The sequence below is a fragment of the Triturus cristatus genome, chromosome 5_1 (assembly GCF_964204655.1).
Source record: "Triturus cristatus chromosome 5_1, aTriCri1.1, whole genome shotgun sequence".
Classification (NCBI taxonomy): Eukaryota; Metazoa; Chordata; class Amphibia; order Caudata; family Salamandridae; genus Triturus; species Triturus cristatus.
This window is the reverse complement of record NC_140587.1, coordinates 711323757-711339185: the sequence shown is the minus strand read 5'-3', so window position 1 is coordinate 711339185 and position 15429 is coordinate 711323757. Positions and strand designations below refer to the sequence as shown.

Genomic DNA, 15429 nt, shown 5'->3' with positions numbered 1-15429 from the left:
TAACCCCCAAGTGTTGGCCCCCAGGTACTTGACCCTTGGCTAGGGGCAGAGTGGACGCCTTTTGTCCCCAAATTGCAAGAAGTGGGACTTGGAAACTTTTTGCCAACTTTCTGCCTGGAGAACTGCCCGAGGTCGGCATCACCATCAAAGCCACAGCCGTCAAATCGCAAGTTGGCCTCAGCTTGCTCCACTCAAAGAGATCTGACTACCAGAAATGTTTCCAAGTACGAACGTACATGGCTTCATCGGGACTGACACAGAGCAGCAACCCTTCAATGGCGAGATCTTACTGGGGACAAACTTTGCCGACTCAGAGCTTTCCCACCATCACTGACAACCATATTGGGATCCCACTCTTCCACAACCAGTTGTCATCGAGCCTTGCTTTGAATCCAACTAGCCCCACCAACGACTTCTCCATAAACATTTTTAAGGCTGAAGGTAACGTTTGAACTGGACTAATTAATATCCGTGGTTTTACTCATTGTTATGTCATTTTACTTATTGAAATATTCTCTATTTTCCTAACTTGGTTTGGAATTTTTCTTGTGTTGGATTTTCATTTTATTACGGCTTGAGTACTGCATAACTACTGTACACATTTGTCTCCAAGTTAAGCCTGGTTGCTTCGTGCCAAGCTACCAGATTGATACACTCGGGTTTATTTAGTGACTTTAGTGATTCACCCTGACAAGAATTGTGGTTATTTTTTGTGGCGAGGTCTTACACCCCCACTCAACTAATACTTCCATTTCATACAATACATTTTTAATTTGTGTAGATTGCTTATGAGAAGGCAGTTGGAGCCTTTGATTTCAGAAAGTGACACTGTACACGCACTGCATCACAATGCCGATATCACGCACTGTGACCTAACTTGCTGGCATTTTGGTTGGTTGCCGATGGCAAGATGTGGTATGTGAAAATATGGTCCAGGTATAGGAAAAATCACTTGTAAACAGAAGGAAATGTGACTGGTTGGATGTTGAAGAGAAAAAAGGTGTAGACATGTATTCCTAGCAAGGCTGATTGAAGTGAAGTGTTCCAAATTAAAGGAAAAGTAGGCCAAGTTGTTTTAGTAACAAACTAAAGAACTTATTAGATTATTGTGAATGAGAAGTTATTATTCACTGATGTTTTTACAAAAGTATAGAATGCACTATCCTTACTGTAGTAATGTTTGCTCTAGTGGCATACACCATGGCTGTTATGTAAATTAGGTTTTGTTATTTCTCAAGGATGTATTACTTTCAATTATTGGTATTGTATGGGGGAAGGAAAAATGAGTATAGAGCCGAGTTTCTTAGAAGGCTATGATGTCTAGCATGATAATATTGTTCCAGGTTCTGTGGATTGCTTGTGGGAAGGCAGCTGGAGTCTTTGCTTTAAGAGTGTGGCATAAAGATAATATTGGAACTAGTCTTAGCCAGGGCAGGGGTTGCTACAACATGCTACCTGTGCTGCAAAAGACTCTCAAACATTTAGAAAAACTCTGAACTAGTAGCACTGAGTCAACTCAAAGACAAAAATCAACACTAAAAGCCATAGAGTAAAAGAGTCACCCACATGTGAAGCAAAACGTGTCTGCTGCTGCCAAGCAACAGCAGGTGCCTTGACCTGAAAGCGAACTATGAATGGAAACACTGAAGGCCCTCACTATTCAGAACAAGTGAAGCTCTAAGAGTCGGATTGAACAGCGTCTGGTTCAAAACCTTTTCAAAGAAGTTGGCACCAGTGTTCCGGTCTGGTGCATAGTAAATTAGAATGTGGTGAGGCTGCTCCAAACAACAATGGCTTACTAGGTAATGGTTTCTTCCCAATATGTGGAACACCAAAGAATCAACACAAACAGCAGGTCTCAAAGTGACAGAAGGAGATTTCAGGAAGTGACTTGGAATATCACAGAGTGAGAATGGAGTCAGAACTTGCATTTTCACTCACTCATCCACCTATACATTCCTCTCAGTGACTTATACAGATCTCTTTCTATAACCTACACTACTCATGCCTCAACTGTACATGTTCTGTGAGAGATGAACACTTGTACATATCTGTCCTGCAGGATCCATTTTGTCAGAAACTGAAGATTGCCTTCTATGACAGAATCTTGCTTTGCTGCTAATATGCTGCTACCATGCTGTCAGAGTTCAGTGAGGAAATAAAGTTGCACTGCTGGTGCCCAATTTGTACCTGTACTTTGATAGAAAAAGCTTATGCTGATGCTATCTTGCCACACCTGCCCTCTCAATGCAAGAGGCTTGCACTGTTTCTGCCAACGGTGTAACTGTTCTATGAAGAGGTGTATTCCCCTGAGTTGTCCCAACATATTAAAAAAACAAATGCAATTGAGAATGCACTTGCTTAAAATATCCAGGTCAGTCAAAAGCTTGTGTTGGACCCAGGGCAAAGATAATTGCAGGGCCCTGGCCCAGAGACCCTGGTTTCAATCCCAGTTACCCAGATTGACCAAACTGTGTGAACCTGGGCAACTACATTTTACCCCTCCGACTCCTTTTCAGTGATCATCAAATTTCAGAGCACCTTGAAATAATTCAGTTCAGGATGTGAACTGTGCAAAAATCTCTCTTGCATATGGTTTAATGCAGCATAATGTCGCTCCATCTAGAACAATAAATGCCTTGTGTAGGATGCACAAAACAACTGACTTGCCTGATAGCCCATTGACAGAATTTTCATCAGGAAAGGAGGGGAAAAGAATGTGATAGCCATCAGAATTGCGAAACGTCTTATCAAGAAACATGGTTTCAATCCCAGCTTCCAGGCTTGACCAAAACTTATGACCGTAGGTGATTACTTTTCTTCCCTGTGCCTCTTTTTCAATTATCATTACATTTGGCAGCACCTTGAAAAACAATGTAGTTCTGGATACACACTGTACAACAATCTCTCTTGTGTTTGGTTTAGCAGACCATAATGTTGCTCCACCCATATCAATAAAAGCTGAAATAGGTGAAACAAGACAAATGACTTCCCTCTGGGTCATAAATAACTTTGTCAGAATAGAAAGGATGTGGTTCACTAATTCTAATAAAAGCCACTCAGTATACTGATAAAAGCCACTAAGTATCAAAAGGTGCTAAAGTGAAACAATTCTAAACACAGTTTTACGTAAACGTTCATACCTCACCTATGAATAAAGAAGCATTAAGCGCCACTTGTAGTAGGGCAGGAGGTCCAGGCCAAGCTAAGATCTGTTCTCCTGAGCGTCCATAGTGCTGCTTTTCCAGACATAATGTAACACAGACTGGGCAGCTTAAAATTGTGGGACCTGGCCACCACCTCCTCACTACCACTGTCCTTTTGGCACTGGTGGTGACGCAGGAGATGCTATGGTGTTGGGAGTGTGGCTCGCGCAAGGCATATGCACTACCGCTGTCCACACCCAGTCAGCTGTGAGTGTGGCTCTGTAGCATAGACATGGCCAGTTTCATAGTGCAGACTATGATTACAATGATTTGCCTGTGAAACATGCTGCGCGTGCTAACAACATAGCCAACAGCACGTCGCAGGGCCACTTGAAGAAGGAGGGCCTGTGGAAATGTACCCCATCCTCCAACCACCCCGTTAGAAGCTGGTGAACATGCCCTATATAGAGCAGGACTACTTCACAATATTTGATGCAAGATACCTATACTGCAGGAAAAGAAGACTAATGTTTAGTGTCAGCTATATTAGAGCATTAAAAAATATCAATGGAAAATAGAAGCAGGGTTCGCTGCTCAGCTCTCCTGTTTAGGTCTCGCCTGAGCAAGCGTGCATGCGTTGCTCTGCGAGACTTTTGTAAGGGGCTTCAAAAATCTGACCACACGCTTGTGCGTGCGTTTTGTTTTTGGTTACAGGCTATTGGGCTTTGCGTGCGTCTTTCTAAGAAAGACAGCACGCAATTGGGCAAAGGCGGGTGCATGTCCCGCCTTTGCTCCGCCCACGACCTAATGCTTGCGGTTACCCGCACGGGCGCCATGTATTTTGAATTATTGTGCCCAGACACGTGCGCGATAATTCAAAACACATGGCTCGCTGTGGCGCGTGCACCACTTGCGTGCTTGCTCCTCCAAGGGGATTGTATTTGTTTATTTGTTTTTCAGGAGCGAGCAGCAGTGGGCACGCTGCTTGTGTGCCTTTATCTTTGTTTTAATGGTTACTCCTCGCTGCTTGTTTGTTTTCCCCCCTCCCACCTCGTATTCGGAGCCCTCCCCCACCCTCCAAGCCTAAATTAAGCTGCCAGTTTTTCACCCTGGAGAGATGATGCCAAGACCTCACACTGCGGATCAGCACCAGCACCCACCCGTTGCCGGCTTCTGTTTACTTCGATGGCATGGGCAGGTCATTAACCCTTTCCCCCTGTGCCGATACTTTCGACCAGGTGCAGTTATAGGCATGCTGGCGCTTTGAATTTGCCCTGTACCAAGCTAGCTGACTCGCTGCGGTTTACAGACTCGGGACCTTCGATAGGTAAGATTACAGCAATTGAGTTTCAGTTTTGTGTAGGGGTAGACAAGTGCTTTCAGAGTCTGCGCAATACTTTTTACTTGCAGGTATGTGCACCTGGCGCCAAAACTTCAAACTTGCTCTGCTGTGGCCCCTACTCTGCAAAGCTTGGTCTGCAGCACATGCCCTTTGTGTGGCAGGTTGAGCTCTACATTACCTTGCCCTTTCGTAGCATAGCTTGCTCGTTGGCACTCTGCAACAGTATGGAGAGGCTCACTTTACAGCACATGGCCGGTCTCACGCTCCCGTGCATATGACGCAGGGCTGGTTCAGTGGTACAAGGGCCTTATGTAGCAGGGCTTGTTCTGTGGCACTCAGCCCTTGTATGGGTCGGTCTCTTTTATGCAGTCTGGCGTGGCAGGCCTCGTGCTGACCTCAGGTCGAAAGATGTAAAATTTCTGGAGAACAGCGATGTAGAAGTACGTTTAGCGGTAGGTGTCTCGAGGCGTTCTAATGCTTACTTTGGATTCAACTGTTAAACAAGCATTGGCATAGCCAATAGGTCTCGACTCTGGGACCTGCTGTATAACTAAATACTTATAAGGTCCCAAAGAAGAGACTTATTGGTTATGCCAATGCTTGTTTTAATCTTGTGATATGGAAGCACCAGTAAATAGAGTGTTACCTCGCTCACATCCAATATTAATATAGGTCTGACAGATTAACTTAGGAAGAACATAAATGTTGACATAAGTGACATAACCTCACCTAAACCAGGCAACCAATAACTAGGAGACAGTACAACCAGTGAACGGTAGTACTCTTGTATGCTTCTTAGTGAAGGTACAGAACCCATTGAGGAAGCATACCACATTAGATAGGCGAGTAATCAACGTCCTATACAATTTCATGGATGTATGGGTATAGCATAAGAGGCTTAGCTTTTTCTTCCAAGTGTTTGGTATTTCTTGTATCTTTATGTCTCTTTATGGAAATCGTACAACAGTTCTTTAGTGCCTCTCACTCATTCACTCTTTAGTTTATTAGCTGCCCGTGTTGTGCCTGTTCTGTATGTGTGAAAGAGAACCATGTTTCTGCGAAAGGTGTAACTGCTCTATGAAGAGGTGTATTTCCCCTGCCTTGTCCCAGTATATCAAAAGTAAACAAAGGCAAATTAGAATGCAGTTGCTTAAAATATTCAGGTCAGTCAATAGCTTTTGTTGGACCCAGGGCAAAGATAATTGCAGGGCCCTGGCCGAGAGACCCTGGTTTGAATCACAGCTAGCCAGCTTGACCAAACTGTGTGAACCTGGGCAACTACATTTTTCCCCTCCGCCTACTTTTCAGTGATCATCAAATTTCAGAGCACCTTGAAATAATTCAGTCCAGGATGTGGCCTGTACAACAATCTCTTGCATACAGTTTAATGCACCATAATGTCGCTCCATCTATATCAACAATAAATGCCTTGTATTGGATGCACAAAACAACTGACTTGCCTGTTGGCCCACTAATAAAATGGTAATTAGGGAAGAAGGGGAAAAGAATGTGATAGCCATCCAGGATCTGAATTGCGCAATGTCTGATCAAGAAACCTGGTTTCTGTCCCAGCTTCCAGGCTTGACTAAAACGTATGACCCTATGCGATTACTTTTCTTCCCTCTGCCTCTTCTTCCATGATCATTACATTTGAACGCACCTGGAAAAAATTTTGTTCCGGATGCACACTGTACAACAATGCCTCGTACTTGGTTTAACAGACCATAATGTTGCTCCATCCATATACTTAAAGGCTGAAAAGGAGAAACAAGACACATGACATGCTTGTGATCTTCTGCTACTGCCCCTTATCCTTAACTTATTGTTTGTGTTATGGAAGGCTCCACTGCTGTTGTCCATATTTTACCTTTATTGTATTGCATTGTGATGCTTGGTAGAAAGCTTTCCACTACACATAAGAAAAGACGATCCACAATGCCAATGCTTGTGTTAGGGCATGATTAGAGAAACCCTCTTGTAAAATATGGGAAACAAAGCAGTTTTTTAAATGGGGTAGGCGACTTTGTAAAATCTCAAAAGATATTGGACAAGTGGCTTAAAGTTATGTAGGACACCAACAGCCAATTCTTTTATTCGTCAACAGTACTTGGTTCTCTGTGGTTTTGAGTATATAATGAAACTATTAAACACAAAACTACAAGCCTCACAATGCAGCATGCAGTTGGCAAACAAAAATAGTTGATGGCACCTAATGTCATAATGCCAAAGCACAGAGTTGTGAAATGTGCAATAAAATATAGCTCCTGTCTTTCTGCCTTTTTTTCCCTTTGTAGACGATCAAGGGTTTAACAACTCTGTGAGTAACAAAGCCTGAGAGAGCCCTTCAGATGCAAATGCGGGCATCTCAATGCTATTGGGCCAACGTTAACGCTACTTGGAAAACCAGCACAAGAGCAGAACAGCAGCAATTAGACATCTCTAGAAACACAGAGAAAGGTAAATTAATGACCTGTCACCGCTATGCCCCCGAACACATCGTCGGCCTAGAAGGTGGTGCAATTTAGGTGGTGCACTTATACCACTGTCATTGATGCAGGACAGGCTTTAGGGTGGTTGATTTGGTTTACAACTTGTGACAAATATCTTAATCTTGCATTACCCTTATTGAAACATGGACAGCAAATTCTCACTCCATGCAAGTTAAAGAATTGTAAAGAATTTTTAAACTGTAAAGAATGTGTACTACGCAGATGACAGGATTGCATTTTATATAGATAGCTCGATGGATTACTGATTTTTGTTACAGAACGCCTGTTGCTACATGCAGATCATAACTCACAATCCTAATATAGCACAGTGAGCTATGAACGGGTAAAGAGATGAATGCAAACTGGAGGGAATAGGTGAGAACTTTATGCTTCTTTCCCAGTCTTTTATTATCCGAATGTTGCTAAAAGGGGTTTGTTTGGGTAGAAATGCATTCTTATTAGTAAAGCAAACTCCAAACAACGTGTTTCCTTAGTTTGTGCGGCTCCAGACTAAGCACTCTTAAAATACACAGCCTACCAGTATGGATGACATATGGCTCCTACACCTTGTAGTCCTCTTTGTCTTATCTAACATGTCCTGTACACTAATTAACACACATTATTTACTCATTGTTTCTGTATAATGCATGTGTGATGTAAAGACTGAATTTGCTTCTCTTGCAAATATTACCAGGAGCTTAGAAGGGTCTTCCCTCGCAGGTTAGTCTTTGTCACCTATGTGGTACTTGTATGCAGGACTTTAATCATGTCTTATTTGTCTGTCCCCTACTACAACCTTCACGACGTCGATATCTAAGACCTTTGTTTCTAAAGTATAACATTGCTACAGCTGAGAAGGCCCGAAAATGTCTTCTCCCCCCCCCCCCGAATTATTATTTTAATTTATAGAGCGCAACAGCTACCCAAAAAGGGTTTCCCGGCGCCAAGCGGACTAGGTGTAGCTAATAGAAGGCCGTAATAGAAGGAGTTACTGGTTAAATAACCAGGTCTTGAGTGATCTGCGGAAGCGTGTGTAAACAGTCTCTTTGCGTATGGTGAGAGGAAGGGTGTTCCACAGTGATGGACCTAGGTAAGTGAAAGATCTTCCTCCCCATCCTGGATAGTTTGAACCTAGGTACTGTGAAATATCCAAGAGTGGTAGATCGTAGATGGTGAGTGGGGGCATAGGGACGGACAAGAGAGTTAAGATACTGTGGTGCCATTCCCATTTTGATCTTGAACATATAGCTCAGGGTTTTAAACTTACTGCGGGTCTCCACCCTGAGCCAGTGTAGGTTACGGAGGTAGCCAGATATCGGGGTGGCTTTGGGAACCTTGCAAAGTAATCTTGCTGCAGTGTTCTGTACTAACTGCAGTCTTCGAGTCACTGCTTTGTTTGAGCCAAGGTAAAGGATGTTTCCATAGTCCAGCCGAAGGTGATGAGGGCATGGACCACTGTTTTCTGGGTGTCATCTGGGAGCATCCAGATGATCTTCCTGAGCCATTTCAAGATGGTAAAGCAGATAGCTGTGACCTTTACTGCCTGATGGTGCATGGTTAGAGAGTCATCGATAGTTATCCCCAAATTACGGACATGACTGGAGGGTTTGGAGAGGGCGCTCATCTCAGCAGGCCAGTGTAGTTAGCCCCACAGATCTTTATTTTTGCCTAGGATGAGGACTTCCGTCTTATCACCATTTAATTTAAGGTGATTGCGGTTTATCCATGTAGCAATTTTCCCTAAGCCTGTCTGAAGAAGGGATGTCGAGCCGGGGTCAGTACTGGAGAGGGAAAAAGATGATCTGGGAATCGTCTGCATACGTAAAAAGAGTTAGGCCTGCTTGTTCTGCTATGTCTGCTAGAGGCCTGACATATAAATTGAAAAGAAGAGGACTAAGGATGGAGCCCTGGGGCACACCATAGGGTGATGGGTAAATGTTGGAAGTGTCTGTGACAGAGAAGATCTGGAAAGTGCGGTCGGTTAAAAAAAGAAGTAATCCAGTCCAAGGCTGAGCCACAGATGCCCAAAGACTTCAGTGTGTTGATTAGGACTGAATGGGAGATAGTGTCAGATGCCGCACTGAGGTCTAACAGTATCAGTGCAACTGTGTCCCCAGTGTCGAGATGATGGCGCAACTTCTCTGTGACCCAGTTTGCTTCAAAAAGTTTGCTTTTTTAAACCATTTTTAAATATATTTTCAAGAAGGACTATGTTGCCCCGTTTCGTCGTAGTTGGCGGCATAGGTTTCCTTCTGAATAAAATGTAATGAATCTCATAGGTAGTACTTTCAGGTTGTTTTTATCAGAAGGTTGTAATTGTTAGAGTGTTTAATGGTATGATTGATATGTTTTATGTTGACTGAGTTATGGTTGCACTTTAAAGGTTTTTTTTAATATGTGCTATAGTTGCGCGATTGCACTTTCATCTCCTCGTATGCTGCTATGAATACTGTCATGTACAATTGAATATCTATTAGCCAGGACAATTGTATCTATTAGGCTTTGTGCATGTAAACTGAATAATAATCAGAATTTTTGTTTAATGATTTTGGCATTTGTTACCATGCTCGGTCACTCACACTTTGTATCATCCTTTATGCTGCCTATTACTGTGTACTGTATACTGAAATTTAGAATTTTTTCATTCACATGCAACAATGAATTTTGCACTATTTTATGAAAAACTGTAATTCCCGATGCTTTGTGTTTATCAGCTTGTTTCTAAGTGTCGGTGATCTGGTAAACCTGGAGTTGTTTGAATACGTCTTTATGTGCAACTTTTCGGAGATTCAAATCATAAAAATAATTGAATTGAGAGGGCGCCAACAAAGACTGTCGCACCAAGCGCCGCTAAAGGCAGCCCTGGATTGATGTGCCCTGCGTTGAATAAGGAGCAGCACTTACTGCGGGCGCTCCCCGAAAGGGCCGCAAGTTAGGATACCAGAGAATATTTTTTTTTATACAAGAGCCAAAAATACGCGTTAGTTACACATGAGAAATGCTTTTTACAAGTTGTAGCTTCCTCGCCAATTCAATTACAAGCTATTCACACAGAGCGTATCTCACATTCACTAGAAAAAAAATAGGATGCGCCGGTGTGTTTCTTTTTAGTCATCATGAACAACATCTACAAGAATCATCCAACAAATACGAGAAAGTAAGAGACGATCAGCTGCCAAAGAAATGGGAAGATGGGTTGGTGCCTGGGAAGAACAGCAAACTGAAAAGCATATCGGTCCAATGCCAAGGACTCCAGGTTACCCGAGTTAATTCAAATACCAGCCAGAGAAGTTAAGAACACAACCTGTCAACAAATTAGCCTGGTGGTAAGAGCCAACAAATGAGCGTGGAGACAAGAGACAAAGAAATACGCATAGCTCTGCAATTTCGAAAGCAACAAATCCAAGCAGTAACAGCATATAGGCTGGACCTCTGCAACATCAAAAGGCGGTTTAACTAAATCACTTTAGGCTTAGAGATTAAACTTCGCCGACAAAAATCAGCCAAGTCGGGAACATTCCTAGGTAACCGCATGCCCAAACAAACTTGCTATCTAATGCAGTAACCGTGAGCTTCGCCGTACACCAATTTCGTGGAAACGTATACTGCTGTGTTCAGAAGCGTCAACGAATATTTATGTGACAAGCGAGAACTCGAGCTCCCCATCGCTGTTAAAAAGGGGGAAGTTTCGCAATCCGTGTTCCTAGGCAATTCTCTGCTTAGATCAGGTGTGGACATTGCTTTCAGACAGTAAACAAACATTCGCAACTTTTCGCCCTCCTGACTCTCTCAATGGCCAGTGATGTGGACCTGCCCCTCCAACAGATACCCCGGTACCCCCGTCATCCCACAGGACACGCACCTTCGCTTGTCAAGCGGCAGAAGGGTCGCACCAGCTCACAGAAGCTCAGGTTGTTCTTGCGAGTGAGTCGTTCCGCTTCCTCGCTGCACAGAGCCGCCACAGCAGGGACGAAGGCATCCTGCAGGAACTCGTGCACGGACTGTAAACACTGCGCCATAACGGTCAGGGTCCCGTGGTCCTGCTTGGGCTACTCAGCACCCGTCACCTGGAGCCATGTTGGTTTCGAACCCTGACCTCAACCGAATAAGCCCCCACCCTTCCGCCGACCTGTCAACCGCTGTTTCCTCTGTTCACGTGACAATGTCCACCGTGACGTCAGGGTTTTCATTTTCTGAGTTCGGCGCATAGTTTGATCGTCGTTCCTACGCATGCGCCCGGGTGACTTTGAACCAGGATGTGATTGAATGGTTAGATTTTTTTTTGTGACCCGACAGACATCGCCACCACGCAATCCTATTCGCTGTTAAACTAACCAATGACGAAACAGCGCATCAAAATGGAATGTTGATGTTTGACGGCTCAAATGGGCGTGTCTCTAAACTGTCAATGTTAAGATCAGGAAAAGCATCGTTTTCCCAATAGTTTCACAGTATATTTGAAAGGATGATACAAGCGTCGGAGCAAATCTGACCGTCTCTCAAGTATTCCATAGTAAGTGTGAAAGTTATGACGTTTTGTCAGTCACTGCTCTAAAATTGTATTCTTGAACAAGAAATTACAATTCTGTTAGGACAGGGAGGTTAGAATTATGCATTACATTTGTTTTCATGTATTAAACTGCAGCCATATAAAAACTATAGTGTCTTGTAATCAAGGAAATTACAACATCTTTGAGAAAAAACTGCAACTCCTGTGGGACATAACTGGTTGTGAAGCATCATGGGAAATGTAGTTTATTTACATGTTAAAATGTTTTATTGGCTACTGTGAATAAAAAATTAGCTAGCATTCGCGCCAAGAATTTTCAGTTCTATTAAGGACACGGAGGTGAGGATTATGCTTCTCTTTCGTTTACTGCAAACCAACAGCAGCCAATGAGAATCATGATAACAGTATAACATAACATTCCCAGAATGCTTATGGTAAAAGAAATAACAACCATAGAGACTAGCTCTATATAACAATCAGTCAAACTGGAACACTTCCTCTTTCTTTGCCTAACGAGCAGAGTCCAAGTCCATCAGTATAAGTCCAATAACCACAGCGAACATCCAAATCACTCCAACCGTCTGGAATCCCAGGAATCGTAGAACTGGCAAGTGAAAACATGGAACGCACTCCTCAGAGGATCACCATCTGATCTAATCTCCTTTCTGATCAGCGCCTGAAACAGAAATACCATACTCGTAATAATTGTCATCGACTGATAACTCAGGGTGGGTAACATGACATTATGAATCATCACCAATATTCATCGTCCCTGGGAGGGATAATCCTCGCCTCCGTGTCCTTAATAGAATTGAAAATTCTTGGCGTGAATGCTAGCTAATTTTTTATTCTATTACAAGACCGGAGGCTTCAGATTATGCTAGTTTAACGCTTATGTAATACCACAGAGGCAACATCGCCCACAGGTTTATAATAAAACTGTTTGAAGGTAGAACTGGAAGACCAGTCTGCCACTTTCATGATGTCCTGTATACTGGTACCCAGCATAAAATACTTGGAGGCCATAGCACCTCTGACTGAATGTGCCCCAAACACATTAACATCAATGCCTGCTTCTGACATAACAAATCTCAGCCACCTGGCAATAGTAGCGGAAGTCACCGGTTTAAACGGTTTCTGTAAGGCAATAAGTAACCTGGAACAACCAGAAGGGCGAATTGGTCGTGTACAATCCTCATATACCTTAAGACATTTGACCACACAAAGTTTTTCATTCAAAGGGAAAGCATTGTAATCTATAGACCTGGAAAAAGTTTTTGTGCGAGCAGTTATAACAAATGACACTCCTTCGGGAGAGAAAATCCTACCCGCCAAATCAAGCACTTTAACATCTGACACCCTGCGGCATGAAGATAAACACAACAACATGGCAAGCTTAGCTGACAATTGCTTACGAGATAATAATTCATTATTAGGCCATGCATCAAACAGAGTCAAAACTTTAGAAACAACTCACAAAAAAGTATACTTAGCCTTAGGTGGGTTGGAAACGTGAATTCCTTTCAGGAGCTTACACACCACTGGGTGCATGCCTACCGGCCGGCCATCTAGTTGTGAATGCCCTGCTGAAATGGCGGAACGAAAATTATTCACTGATCTGTAGGATAGACCTTCAGCGGCTTTTTGAGATAGAAAATTCAATATGTGAGAGAGATCTGCTTCCACGGGATCCAGATGTCTCTCCAAGCACCAACCCAACCAGGCCTTCCAGGCCGAACCGTATCTCTTTCTGGTAGAAGGGGCCCAAGCCTGTTGAATAAAGGTGGAAGCTTGTTCCGAAATTCCTGGCGACGACCACTGTTGCCGGAAAGCCTCCAGGCCATCAGGGACAGCTGCCCCGCTAGAACTAGTGGATGGAGCTCTCCCTGAGGGTCCTGGAGCATCTGAGGGAAGCAAGGGAGGCGGAGTGGGCAGTCGCACGTCATCTCTAGGAGAACTGGGAACCACGGTTGAGACTTCCAGATTGGAGTAATCAACACAATCTCCGCTCCCTGCCAAAAAACTTGATTCGCCACCCTGGGAATCAGAAGAAAGGGGGGAAATGCGTAGTGGAGGTTCAGAGACCAATCCTGGGTGAATGCATCTGTTGCTTTCGCCAAGGGATCCGGCCTCCAGCTGAAGAACGCTTCGAGCTGACAGTTCAGTCTGGAGGCAAAAAGATCCGTGTGAAAAGGGCCCCACAGCGTTTGGATCTGATGGAACAGGGATGGATGGAGCTTCCAATCGCTGTAATCCTTCAAGTGACGTGAATGCTAATCCGCCACCACATTGTCTCGCCCCGGAAGGTACTCCGCCCTGACCGATATCTGATGCGCTAGGCAATAATGCCAAAAGTCTTTGGCTATCTCTGCCAACATGGGGGACCTGGTACCCCCCAGCCTGTTGATATAGCGTACAGCTGAAATGTTGTCCATTCTCAACAGAATACAGCAAGAAACCTTTCTGGGGGAGAGGGTGCGAATCGCAAACGAGCCCGCCAGGAGTTCGAGACAATTGATATGAAGCTCCAACTCCTGGCGAGACCATCTGCCCCCCGTCGTGACGTCCCCGCAACGGGCTCCCCAGCCCGACCTGCTGGCATCCGATTCTATGATCACTTCGGGGTGAGATCCGAAGATCGCCCGACCGTTCCATGCCTCCACATGGGTCAACCAACATTGGATTTCTACTCGGGCTTCCTCCGAGAGCGGGACAAGGTCTGTATAGGAGAGGCCCTTCTGGAGATGTCTGATCTTCAAGCACTGTAAAGCGCGATAGTGGAGAGGGCCCGGGAAGGTCGCCTGTATGGATGATGCTAGCAGGCCCACCAGACGCGCGATCTCCCTCAGAGACATTACCTGCCGGTCCAGGACCTTCCTCAATTCTTTCTTCAGGTCCCTGATTTTGTGTTTGGGCAGAAGCAACTGCGCCGACTCCGTATTGACCACAAATCCCAGGAATTCCAGGGATTGCGTCGGAGAGAGGACCGACTTCTCCCTGTTCACAACAAAGCCCAGACTCTCTAATAGCGACATCGCCAGCTGGAGGTGGAGAGATGCTATGTGCGCCGAAAGGGCCATAATCAGAATATCGTCGAGATAAATTATAAGACGTATGCCCTGCTCCCTGAGATGCGCTACCACTGGCTTCAGGAGTTTGGTAAAACACCACGGAGCCGAGGAAAGACCAAAAGGTAGGACCAAAGATTCCAGGCACCTGCCGCGCCACTGAAACTGTAGAAATCTGCGATGGGGGGAAAAATGGGCACTGTAAGGTATGCGTCTTTGAGATCGAAGCGGACTAGCCAATCCCCCCGTCTCAAGAGATCCGCCAGAAGATGGATACCCTCCATCTTGAAGTGTCGATAAAGGACAAAGGAATTGAACCCCTTCTGGTTGAGAACCAGACGGAATCCCCCACCCTCTTCTGTACGAGGAACACGGTGCTGCAGAAGCCTACGGGACCGCCGTCCTCGCAATAGGTCACCGCGTGCTTGCGCAGCAGCTCGTCTAACTCTAGATCTATAAAATGCACGTCTTGTTGGGAAAAATATAGGGGTTTGGGAGTCGACTCCTGACAAGGAGTCTGATAGAAATCTATGTGAAAACCCTGCACTGTTTGAAGAACCCAAGCGTCCTGAGTAAGGGCCTGCCAATTGTGAAGAAAATGGCGAATCCGACCCCCCAGAGGATAAACAGACAAAGACACTGGGCTTATCTGCTGTAATCTGAGGACGGGAGTTTCCTCTGTTGCCACCACGGTGGAACCCACGACGATTGGATCGCCTCATAGGGTAGAAGGTGCCACCTCTTGTTGAATCTTGAAAGTCTCCGCGGCCTCGGCCATAACCACCTCTCGCGGGACCTTGCTGGTACTGGCGGCCTGACGAGCGGCCCCTGCCTCGTCCGGCCCTTCCAAAAAGGCCAGTGGTGAACACCCTTT

The 15429-nt window shown here is 44.8% G+C and overlaps 1 protein-coding gene across 2 annotated transcripts in view; it reads right to left on the bottom strand.

Moving 5' to 3' along the window:
• The window catches only part of TRAPPC8 (trafficking protein particle complex subunit 8), a 1257619-nt gene extending 1246426 nt beyond the window's left edge, over positions 1-11193 (bottom strand). For both annotated transcript variants that reach the window (XM_085605699.1, XM_085605700.1), the window contains exon 1: positions 10840-11193. In XM_085605699.1, coding sequence (XP_085461825.1) covers positions 10840-10996 — 157 coding nt within the window. In that variant the 5' untranslated portion in view covers positions 10997-11193. The remainder of the gene's footprint in view (positions 1-10839) is intronic.
• Between the last annotated feature and the right edge of the window lie 4236 nt (positions 11194-15429).